Source organism: Halichoerus grypus, chromosome 9, assembly GCF_964656455.1.
Source record: "Halichoerus grypus chromosome 9, mHalGry1.hap1.1, whole genome shotgun sequence".
Lineage (NCBI taxonomy): Eukaryota > Metazoa > Chordata > Mammalia > Carnivora > Phocidae > Halichoerus > Halichoerus grypus.
This window is the reverse complement of record NC_135720.1, coordinates 112,822,730-112,841,223: the sequence shown is the minus strand read 5'-3', so window position 1 is coordinate 112,841,223 and position 18,494 is coordinate 112,822,730. Positions and strand designations below refer to the sequence as shown.

Here is an 18,494-nt window from a genome sequence, read left to right as displayed (position 1 = left end):
AAAGACAAATTCTAATTTAACTGTCAACATTTTCTGCTTTATCAAGAGAGAGAATCTGTATTTGATTTTGATTGGTATCATACTGAAACACAAGATTAATCTCACGTGACCACTAAGTCACTAAAGACCCAAAGGAGAAGGGAGCAGTGGCGTAGCCAGCACCAGAGCATGGAGAGAGCATAGCTGGACAGAAAGCACAAGTCACCATGACCTATGCCTGTGAGTGCCAGGAAGGGAGAGGAGAAGAGAGGCAGAAAGAGTTTAACTCCATAGTTCCTCATCTGCTGTTTCCTTTCCCAGATCCATGCTTAGTTAACAATTCATCTCAGACGGTACAATCAGAAAAAGAAAGGGATTATCGTCAACACTGAGCCATGATGGTGGATGGGGGATTACTCCTTTTCTCTCACACTCAATCTGGGAACGAACTAGAAGTCTGTTATATCTGTAGCAGATATGAATAAAAAAACATTGGTAATTTAGCCACTTTCTTTTTTTTGAAGTATTTTTTTTATCTATTTGACAGAGAGAGAGAGAGAGAACACAAGCAGGGGGAACAGCAGGCAGAGGGAGAGGGAGAAGCAGGCTCCCCGCTGAGCAGGGAGCCTGACACGGGGCTCAATCCCAGTACTCTGGGATCATGACCTGAGCCGAAGGCAGACACTTAACCAACTGAGCCGCCCAGGGGCCCCTAGCCACTAATTTTCAACAAGCCACATGGCCCACAAAGTTCAATTTGATGTACGGGCTATTATTCTCCTTACAAGACTGAAAAAAAAAAAATACAAAATTAACTAAAGACATTTAAAAGCATTTGAAAATAAATTAGTATAAATCACATTTAAGACCTGAAAATAGTAGTTCTCAGGCTTTTTTCCTCAGGACCCTCTTTACATCTTAAAAATTGAGGGCCCTAAGGAACTTCTGTTTATCTATCTATTGATATTTACCACATTAAAATTAAAGAAAATCATTATTTACCAAATTCACGAAAAATAGTAATAACCTCATTATATGTTAACCCAAGTTATTTATTTTTTTTTAAAGATTTTATTTTTATTATTTATTTGACAGAGAGACACAGCGAGAGAAGGAACACAAGCAGGGGGAGTGGGAGAGGGAGAAGCAGGCTCCCTGCAGAGCAGGGAGCCCGATGTGGGACTCGATCCCAGGACCCTGGGATCATGACCTGAGCCGAAGGCAGTCGCTTAACCGACTGAGCCACCCAGGTGCCCATAACCCAAGTTATTTTTATGAAAACTATATTTTAAAAAATTTATTAGTGAGAATGGTATTGTTTTATAAATTTACAAGTGTAAAATGTGTCTAACTTAATAAAAGACAACCAGATTCTCATACCTACTTTTGCATTCATCTGTTGCAATTCTGGCTTAAGTCTGCAGAAAAAATCCAAACCCACAAAGATAGATTGGAAAAGGTAGGAGTACTTTAACAGCCTTTTCAGATAATTATGAATATAATTATCTGATGACATCAAAGCTGGACAAGTGGTAGTTTCATAAAGGTTAGCTGCAATGTGGAATCTGAAAGCATATCAATGAACTTTTCATATCATATTACATTAAAATCCACTGGTCTAGCTTGCGCAATGAATGGATCTTTTAGTCATGCATGATTTTGTAACATCTAGTATTGGTGGGAAAATATTGGTTCACTGAATTACATAGATCTTCCAAATGTTAACACATTTCATTATATAATATTTTTTAAATCACATTCATTAAAACCCACTGATCTCATCAGAAGTCTTTTAAGTTTTGGAAAGCTGCCAAGCTCACAGTGGCAGATACACATTTCCCAAAACTGTAATTTTCATTTGAAAACTCGATGGTAAGAAATATTGTCAGTTGTTTTCCTTGAAGTGACAGGCTCACTTCATTCATTTTTAAGAAAGTATCTGCCAAATACCAAATAATCAAGTCTAAATAACAACAGTTTGCCCTTTCAAATAAAAATCGTGTTTTTTTCAAAAAATGTACTCAAGTTAAGTGCACAAGTGCTTCTCCATGAGATAACCACTACACTTGGGTATGCAGAAGTGCTCAAGGTGTGCTTCCTATCTGTCACAAAGCAGCAAAACAATGTGAAACTCAAGGATTAGGATTTAATAAAATTAGTATTTTTTTACACTTTGTCAAGGACATTAAGTGAAACTGGCTTCCCTTCTTTTTCTTATTTACACAGTGAATGAGGGCAGCGAAGCATAAATGATTACTGGTAGAGCTTGGTGCTGCGCCTAGATTTGTGCCGGGGCACCAGCAGCCTCTACCACTGCAGCTTGGGCACCTTCCATGCAAGTGTCAACACAGTAAAAATATAAACAACATCTTAGTATTATTAAGAAAACAATTTTGACATTACGGACCCCCTAAAAAATCCACTAGCTCCTATATGGGATCGACTAGCTCCTATACGATATAAATGGCAATAAATCCAAGCAAAACACAACTCAAAAACACCATCTCTTACCTTTGCCAAGACTAAAGACAAATGGTTCATTTCTATCATGACTGGAATCAAACTTCTTTCCATTTGACAATTTCCCTTTGTAATGGACATAAACTTTGTCTCCAATCATTGGTGTTTCCTCACTATTCCCCACTCTTTTGACAATCTAGAAAAGACAAACATCAAGAAAAAGGAGCTGATTTTATTCTAATCAGAGAATAAAAAGGTTGCACAGTCCATTCCACATTACCCAGGCAGATTTACAAATAATTACGTCCTTTCTAAAGGCTTCCTTCCCAGTTCTCTCAATAACCCTCACTGTTAGAAAACTGTCCTGTACTACTCTCAATTTTTAATGCTATATTTAATTATTCCCTCAAAATAACATAATAAGGGGCACCTGGTGGCTCAGTCATTAAGCATCTGCCTTCGGCTTGGGTCATGATCCCAGGGTCCTGGGATCGAGCTCCGCATTGGGCTCCCCGCTCAGCGGGAAGCCTGCTTCTCCCTCTCCCTCTGCCCCTGCTGTGTTCCCTCTCTCACTGTGTCTCTCTCTGTCAAATAAATAAATAAAATCTTTAAAAAAAAAAAAAATAATAATATAACCAATAGATCCTGCTTCATGCTTTGACACTAAAATCTCTCAAAACACAGAGCTAGTTCATACACAAACTAAATTAGACCAAAAAGATTAGTGGACTTTCAAAACCATTCAAAAAGAAGTCTAAAGCAAAGTTACAAAGGTGAGATTTTATTTACTTCCCTCCTTTGCTAAAAATATTACCTTTTGACTAGATTCCACTAGTTTGGTTTAATTTAAAAAGCTCAATTTTCTGGTAGAACAGATTATACTTATTATGTGACAAATATTTAATGTGTAAAAAACAGTATCACTGCATAGTTTGATATGATACTGAATAACTTGTTTTCTAGTAAAGCAAATGCCAAAAAAGCTCCAGGCTGAAAAACAGTTAGCTGTCATAAAATCCAGTATATTTATTTTGTTCTTGGCAGAGCAGACCACTAATGCAGTTGGTCAGTTCTGGGAAAAGAAAATCAAATCCAGGCATGTGGTGGTATAATTTATTCTGTCAATCACCTATGCCATATTAATCATTTTTATTAGATAACAGAGGATGGTAGCTAATATCCAAGAAACATCATTTTAGGGCAAGAGTCTGAATTTTTATACAAAGAATTCAATTATTCACTCCTAAATTCTTTAAGATGTATCCTCCCAGCCCCACCCTCATATTACCACATAAACACCATAAACTTATATTCTACAACTTTCTTAGTTCAAAAGTCCAGACATTCTTACAAGGAAAAGAATCATTACTGCAACTCCACCAAAAACCTGTTAGAACTAATCAATGAGTTCAGTAAAGTGGGAGGATACAAAATCAACACACAGAAATCAGTTGTGTTTCTATATACTGGTAACAAGGAAATAACTGAAAAAGAAATAAAAAAAAACAATCTCAGAAATGCAAATCAAACCCACAAGATACCACCTCACTTGTTAGAATGGCTATGATCAAAAAGACAAGAAATAGTAAGTGCTGGCAAGGTTGTGGGGAAAAGGGAACATTCATGTACTGGTGGTAGGAATGTAACTGGTGCAGCCACTGTGGAAAACAGTGTGAAGGTTCCTCAAAAAATTAAAAATAGAACTACCATATGATCCAGCAATTCCACTTCTGGGTACTTCTCCAAGGAAAATGAAAACACTAGTTCAAAAAGATATATGTACCACCATGTTCAGTGAAGCACTATTTACAACACTTAAGCTATGCAAACAACCTAAATGTCCACAGATAGATGAGTGGATAAAGAAAATGTGGTACATATATACACAGTGCAATGTTAATTTAGCCATAAAAAAGAATAAAATCTTGCCATCTGTGACAACATGGAAGGACCTTGAGAGCATTATGCTAAGTGACAGAGAAATACAAATCCTATATGATCTCACTTATATGTGGAATCTAAAAAAGCTGAACTCACAAAAACAGAGAGTAGCATGTTAGTTGCTAGGGGCTCTGGATTGGGAAAAATAGAAGCTGTGAAGAGTTACCTTAAGGAGATACTTTAAGGATAATATTTAGTCTCGATTCATTTTAAAAATATAAGCTCCACAATATAATTTTACCCTCCTGAGCTAGTCATGGACTTCCCAGATATGCCTTGGTCTTAAAAAATAATAATATGCAAACAATGAATCATGGAACACTACATCAAAAACTAATGATATACTGTATGTGACTATGTATGTGACTAACATAACATAATAAAAAAATTACAGATCCATCATACAGAGACTGTATGAGGTAGGTAGTAGTGTTCCAATATTACAAATGAGGAAATTTCATCACAGAAAGGTTAACTAAATTGCCCTAGGTCATACAGTTAGTAGACCTACTTAATCTTAACCAAAAGCCCCACAGTGAAACCCAAGGCTCTAGACAGGGATCGATGATATGATTTAAAGGGCTTACAATCTCAAAATGTTTCTTACAAGCCTAAAAATCTACTTTACTAGCTAGATTTACTCCCTGGAACAAAGCAGGGCTGGAGGGAGGTTGGGGACTGTGTTCTCTGGGTACACTGAAAAGGTGAACGAGAAGGGGGATACTGAGGACAGCCTGCAAAAATATCTACTGTCTCCAGGAGCATCCTGGAGTTTGGGAGAAGTGATTCATATAGTTACAGGTTGAAAGGCCCTCTGAAAGAAGACAGCATGATATAAATCTAGGGCATAAAGCCCCTCTTTCTAGAGTTGAAAGTCTCCAAAATTTGGCTTGGCATGGGGCAAGCTAACAGTAAAACACGTATATTCAGAAGATCCAGGCACAGAAAAAAAGCTTTCATATAAGCAAGATTAGACAAAACAAACTAAAAAATTCTCATTTGCTGCTGCTGACACAAGGAGATATTAAAACTCAGCTTAGTGGTAATATTTAGAATGTGTAAGATAATCTTTCAGCAAGAAAAAATTTACACAAAACTTATATGAATAACAACAGCGTAGGAGAAATAATGACTTAATATGACTAAAATCATTTAACCTTGCTCAGCTCCAGTTTATTTACTTACATGGAATATCAATATACACCTTCCATAAATAAAATGGAAGGGTCAAGAGGTGCTGATTGTCTCACAAGACCATTGTGAGACACAAAAACACACATGTAGAAATGATTAATTACAGAGTGAAAAATATAGTGTGTTTTAAGGAGGAAAGCTAATTCAAAAGTAAGATATATTCTCTGATGAAATCTCAAAAAATATCTTCACTGCACAAACAACAATCTGTATGTAAAAACAAATCCTTGGGAACGTTGCAAGTCAGCTTTTCTTTTTCCTCTAATAAGTCTCAAATTGAATTGTCACCAGCTAGCTTTAGTATACTTAAATATTACGTTAAAATAATAAACCATGTGTGGGGCGCCTGGGTGGCTCAGTCGTTAAGAGGCTGCCTTCGGCTCGGGTCGTGATCCCAGGGTTCTGGGATCGAGCCCTGCATTGGGCTCCCTGCTCGGCGGAGAGCCTGCTTCTCCCTCTCCCTCTGTCTGCTGCTCTGCCTACTTGTGCTCTCTCTCTCTGTGTTAAACAAATAAATAAAAATCTTAAAAAAAAAAAAATAATAATAATAAACCATGTGTACACTCTGAGAACTGGGAGATACAGCCTTTTAGAGTCACATAACTTGGATCTGTACCCCAGACCTGCACTTATTTACTCTGTTGGGCCTCAGTTTCACCGTCTATAATCTGGGATTAAAAATAAACCTCAAGTCATGAAGATGAAACTGAGAACTTGCCTGTAGTGTTTAACACTTAGTAAGCCCCAATAAACATTATCCACCTCCACCTCCAGCCAAAAGAAACAAAGAAAGATTTTTATAAATAATCCTTCCAGATAGCAAATTTCCCTGCATGTCATTCATCCTTGTAACCTCACCTTTAATACTCCTCTATCTTTTTTAGAGGTGATATCCTCTCCACGTTCAGCCACAGCTGCTGCTGGGTTTTCTCCATTGTTCTTGGCACCTTCATCAGTAGTCATGGTCTTTTATAAGTAAGAAAACCTGCTGAGAAGAAATGTATTTTAGCTAAGAAAAATACCATTGCTTTAAGCATCTGAAAATGCCGTAGAAATGGGCTTTCCCTGACCTAAGATTTACATAGGGCCAATAAGGTTAAACACTGAACATGAAAACAAAAACATTTGCCATGAGCATGTATTGATACCATGAGGCATGTACATAAAACATCATCCAACTCTTCAGTTTCCCATCCAGCGATGGTCCCAAATTAGAGGGCAGTCCAAGTCAGGTTTGGTAGTGATTATATTCCTTAACATGATTACACACTGAGAAGCAGTACTTTTAGAGCTTTGAAAATGTCTTTTTCCTATAGTGATATTCTTGACAGAAAATTAAGAACTTATCAGGTGATCTGATTTAAAAAATGACAATATACAGGCGTGCCTGGGTGGCTCAGTCATTGAACTTCCGACTCTTGATTTCGGCTCAGGTCGTGATCTCATGGGTCCTGGGACTGAGCCCTGAGTTGGGCTCTGCACTCAAAGGGGAATCTCCTTGAAGATCTTCTCCGTCTGCCCCTCCTGTCACTTGTGCACACTCACCCTATCACACATTATCTCTCTCTAAAATAAATAAATCTTCAAAAAAAAAAAAGGGCAATATATCACAGTGGTAAATAGAACAGGTGTTAGAAGGTGACGACCCCAGTCTGAGTCTTAGCTCCAGCACTATCTCACACCCGCAAACTTAATCTTGCTGAGCCTTAATTTCAAGTCTGTAAAAGGGAGAAGTGCATTGTTCACAGAGTTCCCGTGAGGCATTAATGAGATAACGTATGTGAAGAGATTAGCACAAAATCATAACTTAAAGATGTAAGCATTTATCATGCTTATCATTGGGTCCTCCTCAGGGCTACATTTTTCATCTCCTGCTCAAAATATCTATAGAATGAGGTTCTTCCCTGGCATGGCATTCGAGGCCCTTCACAACCTGATCCTAACCTATCTTTCACAGGTCTAGTTTCCACTCCTTTCTTTTACTTTATTTCATGCAGCTCATGCTCTAGTCAAACCAGAGCAATTCCTCAGCCGTAACAAGCCCTCTGCTTTCCCATCTCCACGCTTTTGGTCACTCTTTTTCTTCCCCTCCAAACACTCTTCCCTCTCAAATTCTTCCTCCATCATACCAATCTTGACCCTATACTTGGAAGTTGTCTGCACTCTTCTGTGCTTCCTGAGCTCTTCCCTTGATGTGCTGTCTATCATATATTTATAAGACACATTTGCTGGATTTAAAAGATCCTTGAGAGCAAGGGCCACGCTTTGTTCATATTTATATCCCCTAGAATGCCTCCACCTTTCAGACTGCTAAAACAAAACAAGCAAGGAATTTGGAGCTCCTTACAAGCTATTTGATGTTGGCTATCTTTAACTTCTCTAAGCCTTTCTCCCCCACCTGTGTAACTGGAATAATAACATCTACTTTCACAGAGTGATCTTCTGGATTAAATGGTATAATGTGTATTTTTAGAAGTATACATTCCAATGTTAGCTCTTACTATCAGTCACCCAAATGACAGACACTTTGTCATGCAAGGCAAACCAAACCAAAGGGCCAATCAATAGATGCAACAAAACACATCTCACTGGCTGCTGCCATGATTAATTCCACACTGCTCTCCTGGTTGAGCAGGGAAAGTCAAGAATTAATCACTTCTACAGCTATTCCATATTAAGCTAATAATAATGGATAAAGCTCCCTAAAGTCAATATATAATAATAATATACTGCAGTGTTTTAACTCATTTCCAATTGACCTAAATTTACTTCAGTCAACAAAGACACAAATCAAATTCTGCTGTGCCCAAAAATCTTCAAAGAGAACACCAAAGACCAGGAGCTAAGCCCCTTTGCTTTATTTTCTAGTACAGTTTATACCAAACACAAAAGATCCAAATGCTTGGCTCAAGATAAGGGAGAGGCCAGAACAAAGCATTCTCAAACAAACAACAACAGAAATTAAGTACCCAGCTGTATGTGATGCTAGGATAGATAATTAGGAAAATTACATGAACAGGGTTGGTTCCCAGCTTCTAGTAACCAACTGCTTATGATAGACTTCTCTAATGCATGGGGACTTGTAGAAGGCACCTCCAAAACAGAGGGGAAAATATCTTTTAAATATTTGGGGAGTCACGAATCATATTCCCGGAAAAATACATTGACACAAAAAAATTTCCTGGGCTTCATAGATAAACTGACATCCATCAATAGGCCCCTAGCAAAAGCTTGAATTAAATCAATGTGCAAATTAAAATAACCAGGTGGAAGGTTATTAGGGAGCAGGACAGCCACATAGTCTCAAAGCATGAACCTACAGATTACTTAATAAAGGAAAAGTGCTTTCCGATGAAGTGATTTGACAGACACCCCTTAGCACGAGTGGTCTGCATCATGACCAAGCTGTGCATTACCCAAAATAATACACACTGCTATCACGGTGCTTCCTGATGTGATGGAATGGGAAGTACACATGTAATAGCCCTACCAAAAGTATTTAACCTGAAACTAATCAAGAAGAAAAGATAAAATCATTTGTGGAATATTGTATAAGACCACTGGCCTAGACATCTCAAAATGTTAATGTTATGAAAGATCCCTCACCCCAAAAAAGATAGGGGGCCTGTCCTAGTTTAAAGGAGACTAAAGAGATACAACAACCAAATGTGATGTGTGATCTTTGGCTGGATCCTGGATTAGAGGGATGAAAGTGTTATAAAAGCACATTTTTGGGAGAATTAGAAAGACTTAAAAAATAAGACTGTACATTAGATTATTATTACTTTATAACATTAACTTCCTAGAATGTGATACAGTATCGTGGTTTTTTTTGTTTTTTTTTTTTAAGATTTTATTTATTTATTTGAGACAGAGAGAATGAGAGAGACAGAGCACATGAGAGGGGGGAGGGTCAGAGGGAGAAGCAGGCTCCCTGCCGAGCAGGGAGCCCGATGCGGGACTCGATCCAGGGACTCCAGGATCATGACCTGAGCCGAAGGCAGTCGCTTAACCAACTGAGCCACCCAGGCGCCCCAGTATCGTGGTTTTATGTAAAATAATATACTCATTCTTAGGAGACACATCCTGAACTATTTAGGGGTGAGGTGTCATGATGTCTGCTACTTACTTTCAAATCATTTAAGAGAACGTGTGTGTGTGCAAGCACAAATACCACAAAAAAACTAAAAGTTTTGAGGAAGGATGACTACCAACCACACGTCCAAAGACAGTGCCTTTCTTTTTAATGCTTATCAATTGGGGATCAGCTACATTTTTAAATGAAAATACTGTCAATCAAAAAATAGCTCAGTCGGTTAAGTGTCCGACTCTTGATCTCAGCTCAGGTCATGATCTCAGGGTCGTGAGATCAAACCCTGCATCAGGCTCTGTACTCAGCTGGGAGTTTGCCTGAGATTCTCTCCTCCAATCTCTCTGTCCTCCTCCCAACCCCCCACCACTGCTCGCATGCATCGCTCTATCAAATAAATAAATAAATCTTTTTTTTAAAAAAGCCATTTCTTTTGGTTCTAATCCTACCCTTTGGAAACAATAGCTTGGTAAAATTCAACTTGTAAGTTGATTTGCTAACTTTATAAGTCTCATTTGATAAAGGAATTTGCTCTTCATATTTGGTTCTAACCCTTTAAGGGATTTAAGTAATCTTCGTAATCTCAGACAATGGTTCTGAGCAGTATGGAGTATATGAAAAGGGGTAGCATAATTAAAACACAAAGATAAAGGGCGCCTGGGTGGCTCAGATGGTTAAGCGTCTGCCTTCGGCTCAGGTCATGATCCCAGGGTCCTGGGATCGAGTGCCGCATCAGGCTCCCTGCTCCTTGGGAGCCTGTTTCTCCCTCTGCTTCTCTCTCTCTCTCTCTGTCTCTCATGAATAAATAAAATCTTTAAAAAAAAAAAAAAAAAAACCACAAAGATAAAAAAAACAGTAAAATGCTTTTCAACTTTCAAAGGCAAGATATATCTGGAAGAATAAAGAAAGTGAATTTTTCCAAGTTTCTTCCATTAATTCCAGTTATATCCTTTAGCGTACAGATCTTTATAAGCAAACAAAAATTTTTAAAAACCTTTTTCCTTGATCTAGTGTTATATGAAAAAAGGCAGTAAGATGAGACAATTCCCAAAAACCTGCAAGACACACTGAGAAAGTTTCACTTTTTTCATAAGTGAGCCTTTTCTTCTTTCTCCTACTCTAGGTTTATTCTGGATTTAAAATCACTATGTAGCTATGGATATTAATCTATGATAAAGCTCACTGTTCTGAACTGTCCAAAGGGGGGAAACTGCTACCCAGTACATCAGAGAGGGAACACACAGTTCTGTTATGGACATGCCAGATAAGCAGGCACTCTCCAAAGTGCAAGTCAGCAAACACCTGAGACATAACTGAAAAATGAGAATACGCTTAAAATTTCACCAACAGTGTACTGAAAAATTTAGTTAACGTAACTAAAAATGAGAAATCATTTTAAAGGGTTATCCATTAATTCCCCATGTGTATTTCTCACTGTGTTATTCTCTGTTAAAATATAGATAAATTGTATCAGATTATCCTACTCTCTAACAGGAGAGTTTTCAGAAAGAAGACAAAAAAGGAATATAGGAACTGGCTACTTTGTTAGCAGCACAGAAAATGACAGTAGCATTCTTTCTAAGTACCACAGATGCCTGGGCCATAAAGGCTTTCACAGCCTCCTAAAACTAAAACACAAAAGAAAGAAAACACACAAGACACACACCCTAGGACTTGTAACTAAATGCAATAATCTATCTTAATTTAAAAAATACCCATGTAAGGATGAACCGGAAAGCCCTCATTGACTTTCAACCCCACGCCTCTGTCAAAACATTCAAATCCAGTAACACATGGGAGTGTCAAGATAAGTTATCTATTTGTAGACAAGACATGCATACAAAAGAGATAAATACGTATGCAGAGGAAACAAGATCACATATGAGGACAGACTACACATCGATATGAAGCTGCACTCTACATTTAGCCATCTACTTTCCCTCCGTTAACTTCCTTCCTCCACACTGGGGTGGGGAACGAGAAGATGATGAATAATACTCCCACACATGCCCATACATTTTTTTCTCCTTCAAAAAAGGAACCATAAAAAGATGTACAAATGGCCAATAAGCACATGAAAAGATGCTCAACATCAGTTTTTAGGGAAATGCAAATCAAAATCTCAATGAGATATGTAAGGGGGAAAACTTTCCCTTTCTTCCCTTCTAGGTTCTTTCCCTGGTCTAATAATTAAATTGACATAAGGCAGATTAACAAGAAAAAACCCCCAAATTTTTACCTTTGGGAACCCCAAAGATATGAAGTTCCCCGACACGCAAGCAACTGAGGTTTATAAGCCATCCTGAGCTAAGGAGAAGGCGGTGAGGGACAGGGACTTCAAAGGGGAGGAAGACCATTCATAGACGACGGGAGGAGCAAATGTTTGGTAAACAAATGTTTGTTGCCCTGCCAGGCAGATAGTCTTTTTTATATAAAAAGTTATCTCTGGTATTAGCTCTCATCCAGGTACAGGCCCTCACTCTAAATTATTTTAGGCAGTTAAGAGAGAGGTAAAAAGAAAAAATAAAATAATAAATAAATCTCTTCTTGAGTCTGTTAGACCTCAACTGCCTTCAGCTCAAAATAGTCCACATGCCAAAGGGGCGTATTTGGGGATCACATATTCTGCTCCCCCTTAGATACCTTCACACCCATTAGAATAGCTATTTTCAAAAAATGGAAAATGACAAATGTTTGGGGAGAATGTAGAGAAACTAGAACCCTCATGCATTGCTGGTGGGAATATAAAATGGTACACCCTCTGTGGTTCATCAAAACATTCCACACAGAATTACCATTATAATCCAGCTGTTCCACTCCTGGACATACACCCAAAATAACTGAAAGCAGAGACTTGTATAGCAATCTTCATAGCAGCACCATTCACAATAGCCAAAAGGTGGAAACAATCCAAGTGTCCATAAACAAAATATGGTACATGTGCATATATGTATGATTAAAATATTCAGCCATAAAAATAAAATGCTGACACATGCTACAACACATGGATAAACCTTAAAAACATTAAGCTAAGTGAAATAAACCAGACACAAAAGGGCAAATATTATAGGACTCTACTTTTTTTTTTTTTTAATATTTTATTTATTTGTCAGAGACAGAGCACAAGCAGGGGGAGCGTCAGGCAGAGCAGGGAGAGGGAGAAGCAAGCTCCCCGCTGGGCAAGGGGCCTGACTCAGGACTCAATCCCAGGACCCCGGGACCATGACCTGAGCCAAAGGCGGACGCCCAGCAAACTGAGCCACCCAGGCGTCCCTAGGACTCTACTTATATGAGGTATCTAGAGTAGGCAACTTCATAGAGACAGAAAAGTAGAATAGAGATTACTAGGGGCTGGAGAACGGGAGTATGGACAGTTGTTTAATGGGTGCAGAGTTTCTGTTTGGGAAGGTGAAAAAGTTCTGGAGAACAAAAGTGGTAATAATTGCACAACAGTGTGAATGTACTCACTGTCACTGCACTGTACATTTAATACTGGTAAAAACTGTAAATTTTATGTTACGTACATTTAAGCACAATTAAAAAAAAGGGGGGGGGTCTGGGTGGCTCAGTCGGCTAAGCTTCTGCCTTCAACTCTGGTCATAATCTTGGAGTCCTGGATGACCTCAGAGTCCTGGGATGGAGGCTCGTGTGGGGCTCCCTGCTCAGCGGGGAGCTTGCTTCTCCCTCTGCCCCTCCCACCCCCCCACTCATGCACTCTAATAAATAAATAAAATCTTAAAAAAAAAAAAAAAAAAAAAGAAATCTGAGGCCAGAGCAGACAGAAATTAACAGAACGGTCAGCCAGACTTAACTCTTTAATCCTCCTCCTTTCCCCTTAACTGAAGATGCCTTGCTCATTTCTAGTGTACATCCACAGTGTACATGTAAGTGCTGAGCCCGGCCTCCAGCAGGGCCTGCCGCATCAATTCTTCAGGGACCGAAGGCTCAGATGTCCAGTCAAGAAGACAGGAAAGAGAATCCTCAATGGAATTACCACTTTATAGCTACAAACTACATCCTCCTTTACTCTATCTCTTAGATACATACAATTCTTTGTTATACTCGCTTTTCTCAGTTCAAGTAGTTACCGAAGAAAGCAAAGTTAACAGACCAAATTTATAATTACTTCTGTCACTGACTACTTGGATGAATTACTATTCTCAAATATTATATTAGTATTAAAACAAAGAAAAAATCTAGAAAATATTAGACCATCCAAATGCCAAAGGTTGAAAGATTACTAAATTATCAACTTTCTCCAAGAGGGCCCTGGAATTATAGAAAAATTTGTAAATCTCTGAGCTGGAAAACAAGAAAAGGTATGTCACTGAACTAGAAGGGAGAAGGGATCAGACTGAAGGAGAGGACAAAGAAGCGCAAGTTGCCTTTCTAAACATCAACTGTAAGAACAGCTCTTCCCAAGGGAGCCTGGGGTCAGCATCAACAAAAGCAGGAGTGGGCCAGAGAAATTAAGTAGAGAACCATGTCTGGGGAAGAGAGCAGAAGCGGTGTTTGGGTCCGTTAGCCCAGGTAGGTTTCCTTCCTTCTCTAGTGCACAAGGTGGATCCCATTCTAGGATATAAGGATTTTCTATATTCTTGGGGTTCAGACTTATCACCAGGATATATTGTGGTATTTGTCTTCTTTCCTTAATTCCTGCAGGGGCCTTGATATCCTGGTCTTTAATTGCTGAAGATGAGTCTTTGGGGATCTCAGGGCAGTTTCAACTATTATTTCTTTTCCTTCAATGTCTGTCCTCTACCTCAAAGTCTTACTAGACAGACTGTACACATCTTGGTTTTATCCTTCAGATCTCTTAAGCATGTTTCTAAACATGGAATAAACATGAGAATCACCTGGGAAGCTTTAAAAAGCCACTGATGCCTGCACCCCACTCCCAGAGAATCTGTATTTAATTGGTTTGTGGTGGGGCCAGGGCCTCAGTGGGTTTTTTAAAATTTATTTATTTGAGAGAGAGAAGAAGAGAGCGCACGCATGAGTGGAAGGGGCAGAAGGAGAGGGAGAGAATCTCAAGCAGACTCCACGCTGAGCGTGGAGCCTAACTCAGGGCTCTATCTCACGACCCTGAGATCATGACCTGAGCTGAACCCGAGTCGGACGTTCAACTGACTGAGGCACCCAGGTGCCCCAAGGGCATCAGTGTTTTTAAAAAGTATCTCAGAGGGGCGCCTGGGTGGCTCAGTTGGTTAAGTGACTGCCTTCAGCTCAGGTCATGATCCCAGGGTCCTGGGATCGAGCCCCGCATTGGGCTCCCTGCTCGACCAGAAGCCTGCTTCTCCCTCTCCCACTCCCCCTGCTTGTGTTCCCTCTCACACTGTCTCTCTTTCTCTCTCTCCCTGTCAATTAAATAAATACATAGAATCTTTAAAAATAAATAAATAAAAAAAAATAAAAAGTATCTCAGATGATTCTAATGTGCACAAAAGGTTAAGAAACATTGGGGTTTCTCTTAGAATCCATCATTGGCTTTTTGCTCTATATTCTAAGAGATTTTCTTTGATGGAATTTCTAGATCACCATTTGGTTATCATCTATGTCCATTATTTCATTTACTCTGTTCAAAGGATCTTTTAAAGCAATGTTTTTGATTTTTGTATACTCTTATCTGATTGCACATTTTTCTTATATGTCTTTATTTTGTGGATACAATTACTTCTCAAATATTTAGAGATTCTACTTAGAATAAAATGGGACATCTATGAATAAGTATTTGGCAATTTTTTTTTTTTTGTGGGGGGAAATTGCTGATTATGTGTATGCCCTAGGATCTCCCATGGGCACTGGGCAGTGGTAAAGGTTTAAAGGTTAAAAAACAGAAATGAGAGAAAGACAGCATATTGTGAGTTACAAGTTAAGTAGAAGGAGAATGTATAAAGATGCTAAAGTGACAGGTGAGTCATTTGATACCTGCACTAGGCTTACAAAGGGAAAAGGTGAAATGATTTAGGTAAAAGGGAAATAGAGAGCAAAGGCTTAAAAAGAAGGTCCAGAAAGACTTAAATACATAGGGGAAAGAGTCAAGTGTAGATTTGTTCATCAATTAAACACTTATAGATTACTTAAATTACCACTAAGTTAACGGTAGGACTAAATAAAAGTATGCTGAAGTTTTTCCTCAATAGAATGGTCATGGGAGTGTTTAAATAAAATTTGGCAAATTCATACTACAAAAATATAATGCAGTCTTTGAAAAGGATAAGATAAATCTAGACAGTAGAGAATCATTTAGTTAAGAGTCTAAACACCGAAAACATCTAAACAGCTGAATTAAGATTTTGTAAATGCTCATCCACTGAAAAAGAATACCATTCTAATAAATGAAGTGTATTGTTATGGTGCACAGTGCCCAGTGATGACTTGGTCCTCTGGGCTGGTAGAAAAAAAAAACAAACCGGTTGATAACATCAAAGGGGGATAATACATGTGACAATGTGCTATATTGTAATTACACGCAGCAACCAACCATGGTTCCCAGCTGTTTGTAGATTTTGGTGTGTGCAATCATTTTACAGCACTGGATTACAAATTATGCAAATATTACATGCCTAATTTTTATCATTGTTTTTTTTAGAGTTAAGATAGCTAAACTCTGGAAATACTTATATAGAACAGGTAAGGTCTTAGTTATTTCAGATAAAATAACCTTTTAATAGGGGCACCTGGGTGGCTCAGTCGTTAAGCATCTGCCTTCAGCTCAGGTCGTGATCCCAGGGTCCTGGAATCAAGCCCCGCATCGGGCTCCCTGCTCCGCGGGAAGCCTGCTTCTCCCTCTCCCACTCCCCCTGCTTGTGTTCCCTCTCTCGCTGTGTCTCTCTCTGTCAAATAAATAAATAAATAAAATCTTTAGAAAAAATAGTAATAACCTTCTAATAATGACATGAAAAGATGGAAAGATGTCCAAGATGTACTATTAAGCAAATGGTGAGTTGCAAACCATCTGTAATATGACCTTATTTTTAGAAGGGAAATAGTGTATATGTGTGTGTGTATTGCTTATATATAAAAAAAAGTTTGGGAAGATACCCACTATCAAAACAGCCAGTAAAGATAACTCTGGAGAATGAGATCTGGGAGGAGGGGGAGATAGGAAGGAATTTTCACTTCTTAAATTTTATTTTAGGTCATTTAAATAGTTTAACAATAAGCACATATTACTTTCATGATTTTTTTTTAAACTTAGGACAAAAAGATGAAACACTTCATGGTTCCACTCATCAGGACTTTTTTTTTTTTTTAAGATTTTATTTCTTTATTTGACACAGAGAGAGCACAAGTAGACAGAGTGGCAGGCAGAGGGAGAGGGAGAAGCAGGCTCTCCACGGAGCAGGGAGCCGACGTGGGGCTTGATCCCAGGATGCTGGGGTCATGACCTGAGCTGAAGGCAGATGCCCAATTAACTGAGCCACCCAGGCACCCCAGGACTTTTTTTTTTTTTTAATAAATTGCTAAGGTAAATCTAAAACCACTGAAATTTCTTTAAAAAAAATATTTTTTAAAAAAGATTTTATTGGGGTGCCTGGGTGGCTCAGTTGTTAAGCATCTGCCTTCGGCTCAGGTCATGATCCTGGGGTCCTGGGATCGAGCCCCACATCGGGCTCCCTGCTCTGCAGGAAGCCTGCTTCTCCCTCCCCCACTCCCCCTGCTTGTGTTCCCTCTCTGGCTGAGTCTCTGTCAAATAAATAAATAAATCTTTAAAACAAAAAAATTGTATTTATTTGAGAGACAGCAAGAGAGAGAGCATGAGTGGGGTGAGGGGCAGAGGGAGAAGCAGACTTCCCACCAAGTAGGGAGCCCGATGCAGGGCTCGATCCCAGGACCCTGAGATCATGACCTGAGCCAAAGGCAGATGCTCAACCGACTGAGCCACCCAGGTGCCCTTCATCAGGACTTTTTATTTTTACTGTTCAATTTAATTCAAACATTTTGGAGTGCTTCAGTGTAGAGGAAGAAAACTCTGGTTGAGCAAAGAGTGTTTGTGAGATATCCAGAGGACAGTCAGAGAGACGAGGCCTGAGCTCAGGAGAGAAGTCTGGATGTTTGTTGGGGTGTTATCAGACTCTATGTGGAAATTAAGATAAAAGTATACAGCAATTACTACTAAGTAAATAAAATCAAACTTCTCAAACTTCTAATGTCTAAGCCTCACTTCTGATTACTAGGACTCTTAGCAATACAGCTGAACAGTTTAAAAACTGCAAACCATCCCTGAAGCAGCCAGCAATATTACCAATGATAGATTAAAAAGCTCTCTCAGCACTTCGAAAGCACTAGTCCTCTCATTCCTTTAATACCATACCATTGTTCAAATAAAATTATTTACTGCTCTTTTATCTCCTCAGGTAAGCATCTGAATCCTTCTCTGGTACTTTCTTGACTTTATGCATAGCCTCGTGGCTGTCACTAGCTGTAGCCTGCTCCACGCCAAGTCATGACACCCCTTAGTTCAAAGGTACATCGGATAGATATCACTAGTTAGAGTTATGGTAGAGACTGCCAGTACTTCTCAAGTCTCTTTTTCTCCACTTCTTCCTTATTAATAAGACCTCTATTTTTTAACAGGACACAAAGCTTCCCAGAATAAAGCCTCAGTGTCCTACCCTGCAGCTAAGTATGGCCACTGGGAGATAAGGTAAATATATCCCTAAAGGAACAGTGGCCAGAACATTGTACACACACCACTGAGCTAAAAGCTGAAAGATAAGGAGCCATTCAACAAATAGCCACTGAATACCTACTATGTGCTGCTGTTCTAGGCAATGGAGGAGGCACAACAGAAAACAATTTCTATCTCCTCAGAACCTACATTCTG

General features: G+C 38.9%; 1 protein-coding gene across 20 annotated transcripts in view; it reads right to left on the bottom strand.

The window, feature by feature from the left end:
• FKBP5 (FKBP prolyl isomerase 5) overlaps positions 1-18,494 on the bottom strand; it is a 119,062-nt gene that overhangs the window by 55,730 nt on the left and 44,838 nt on the right. For 12 of the 20 annotated variants that reach the window (XM_078055430.1, XM_078055428.1, XM_078055429.1 and 9 more), the window contains 2 exons: positions 6,433-6,562; positions 2,491-2,635 (listed from right to left, as the gene is read on the bottom strand). In XM_078055430.1, the coding sequence (XP_077911556.1) occupies positions 2,491-2,635; positions 6,433-6,537 (250 nt within the window). In that variant the 5' untranslated portion in view covers positions 6,538-6,562. The remainder of the gene's footprint in view (positions 1-2,490; positions 2,636-6,432; positions 6,563-18,494) is intronic. The other 8 variants (XM_036096774.2, XM_078055425.1, XM_078055421.1 and 5 more) reach the window with 1 other exon arrangement.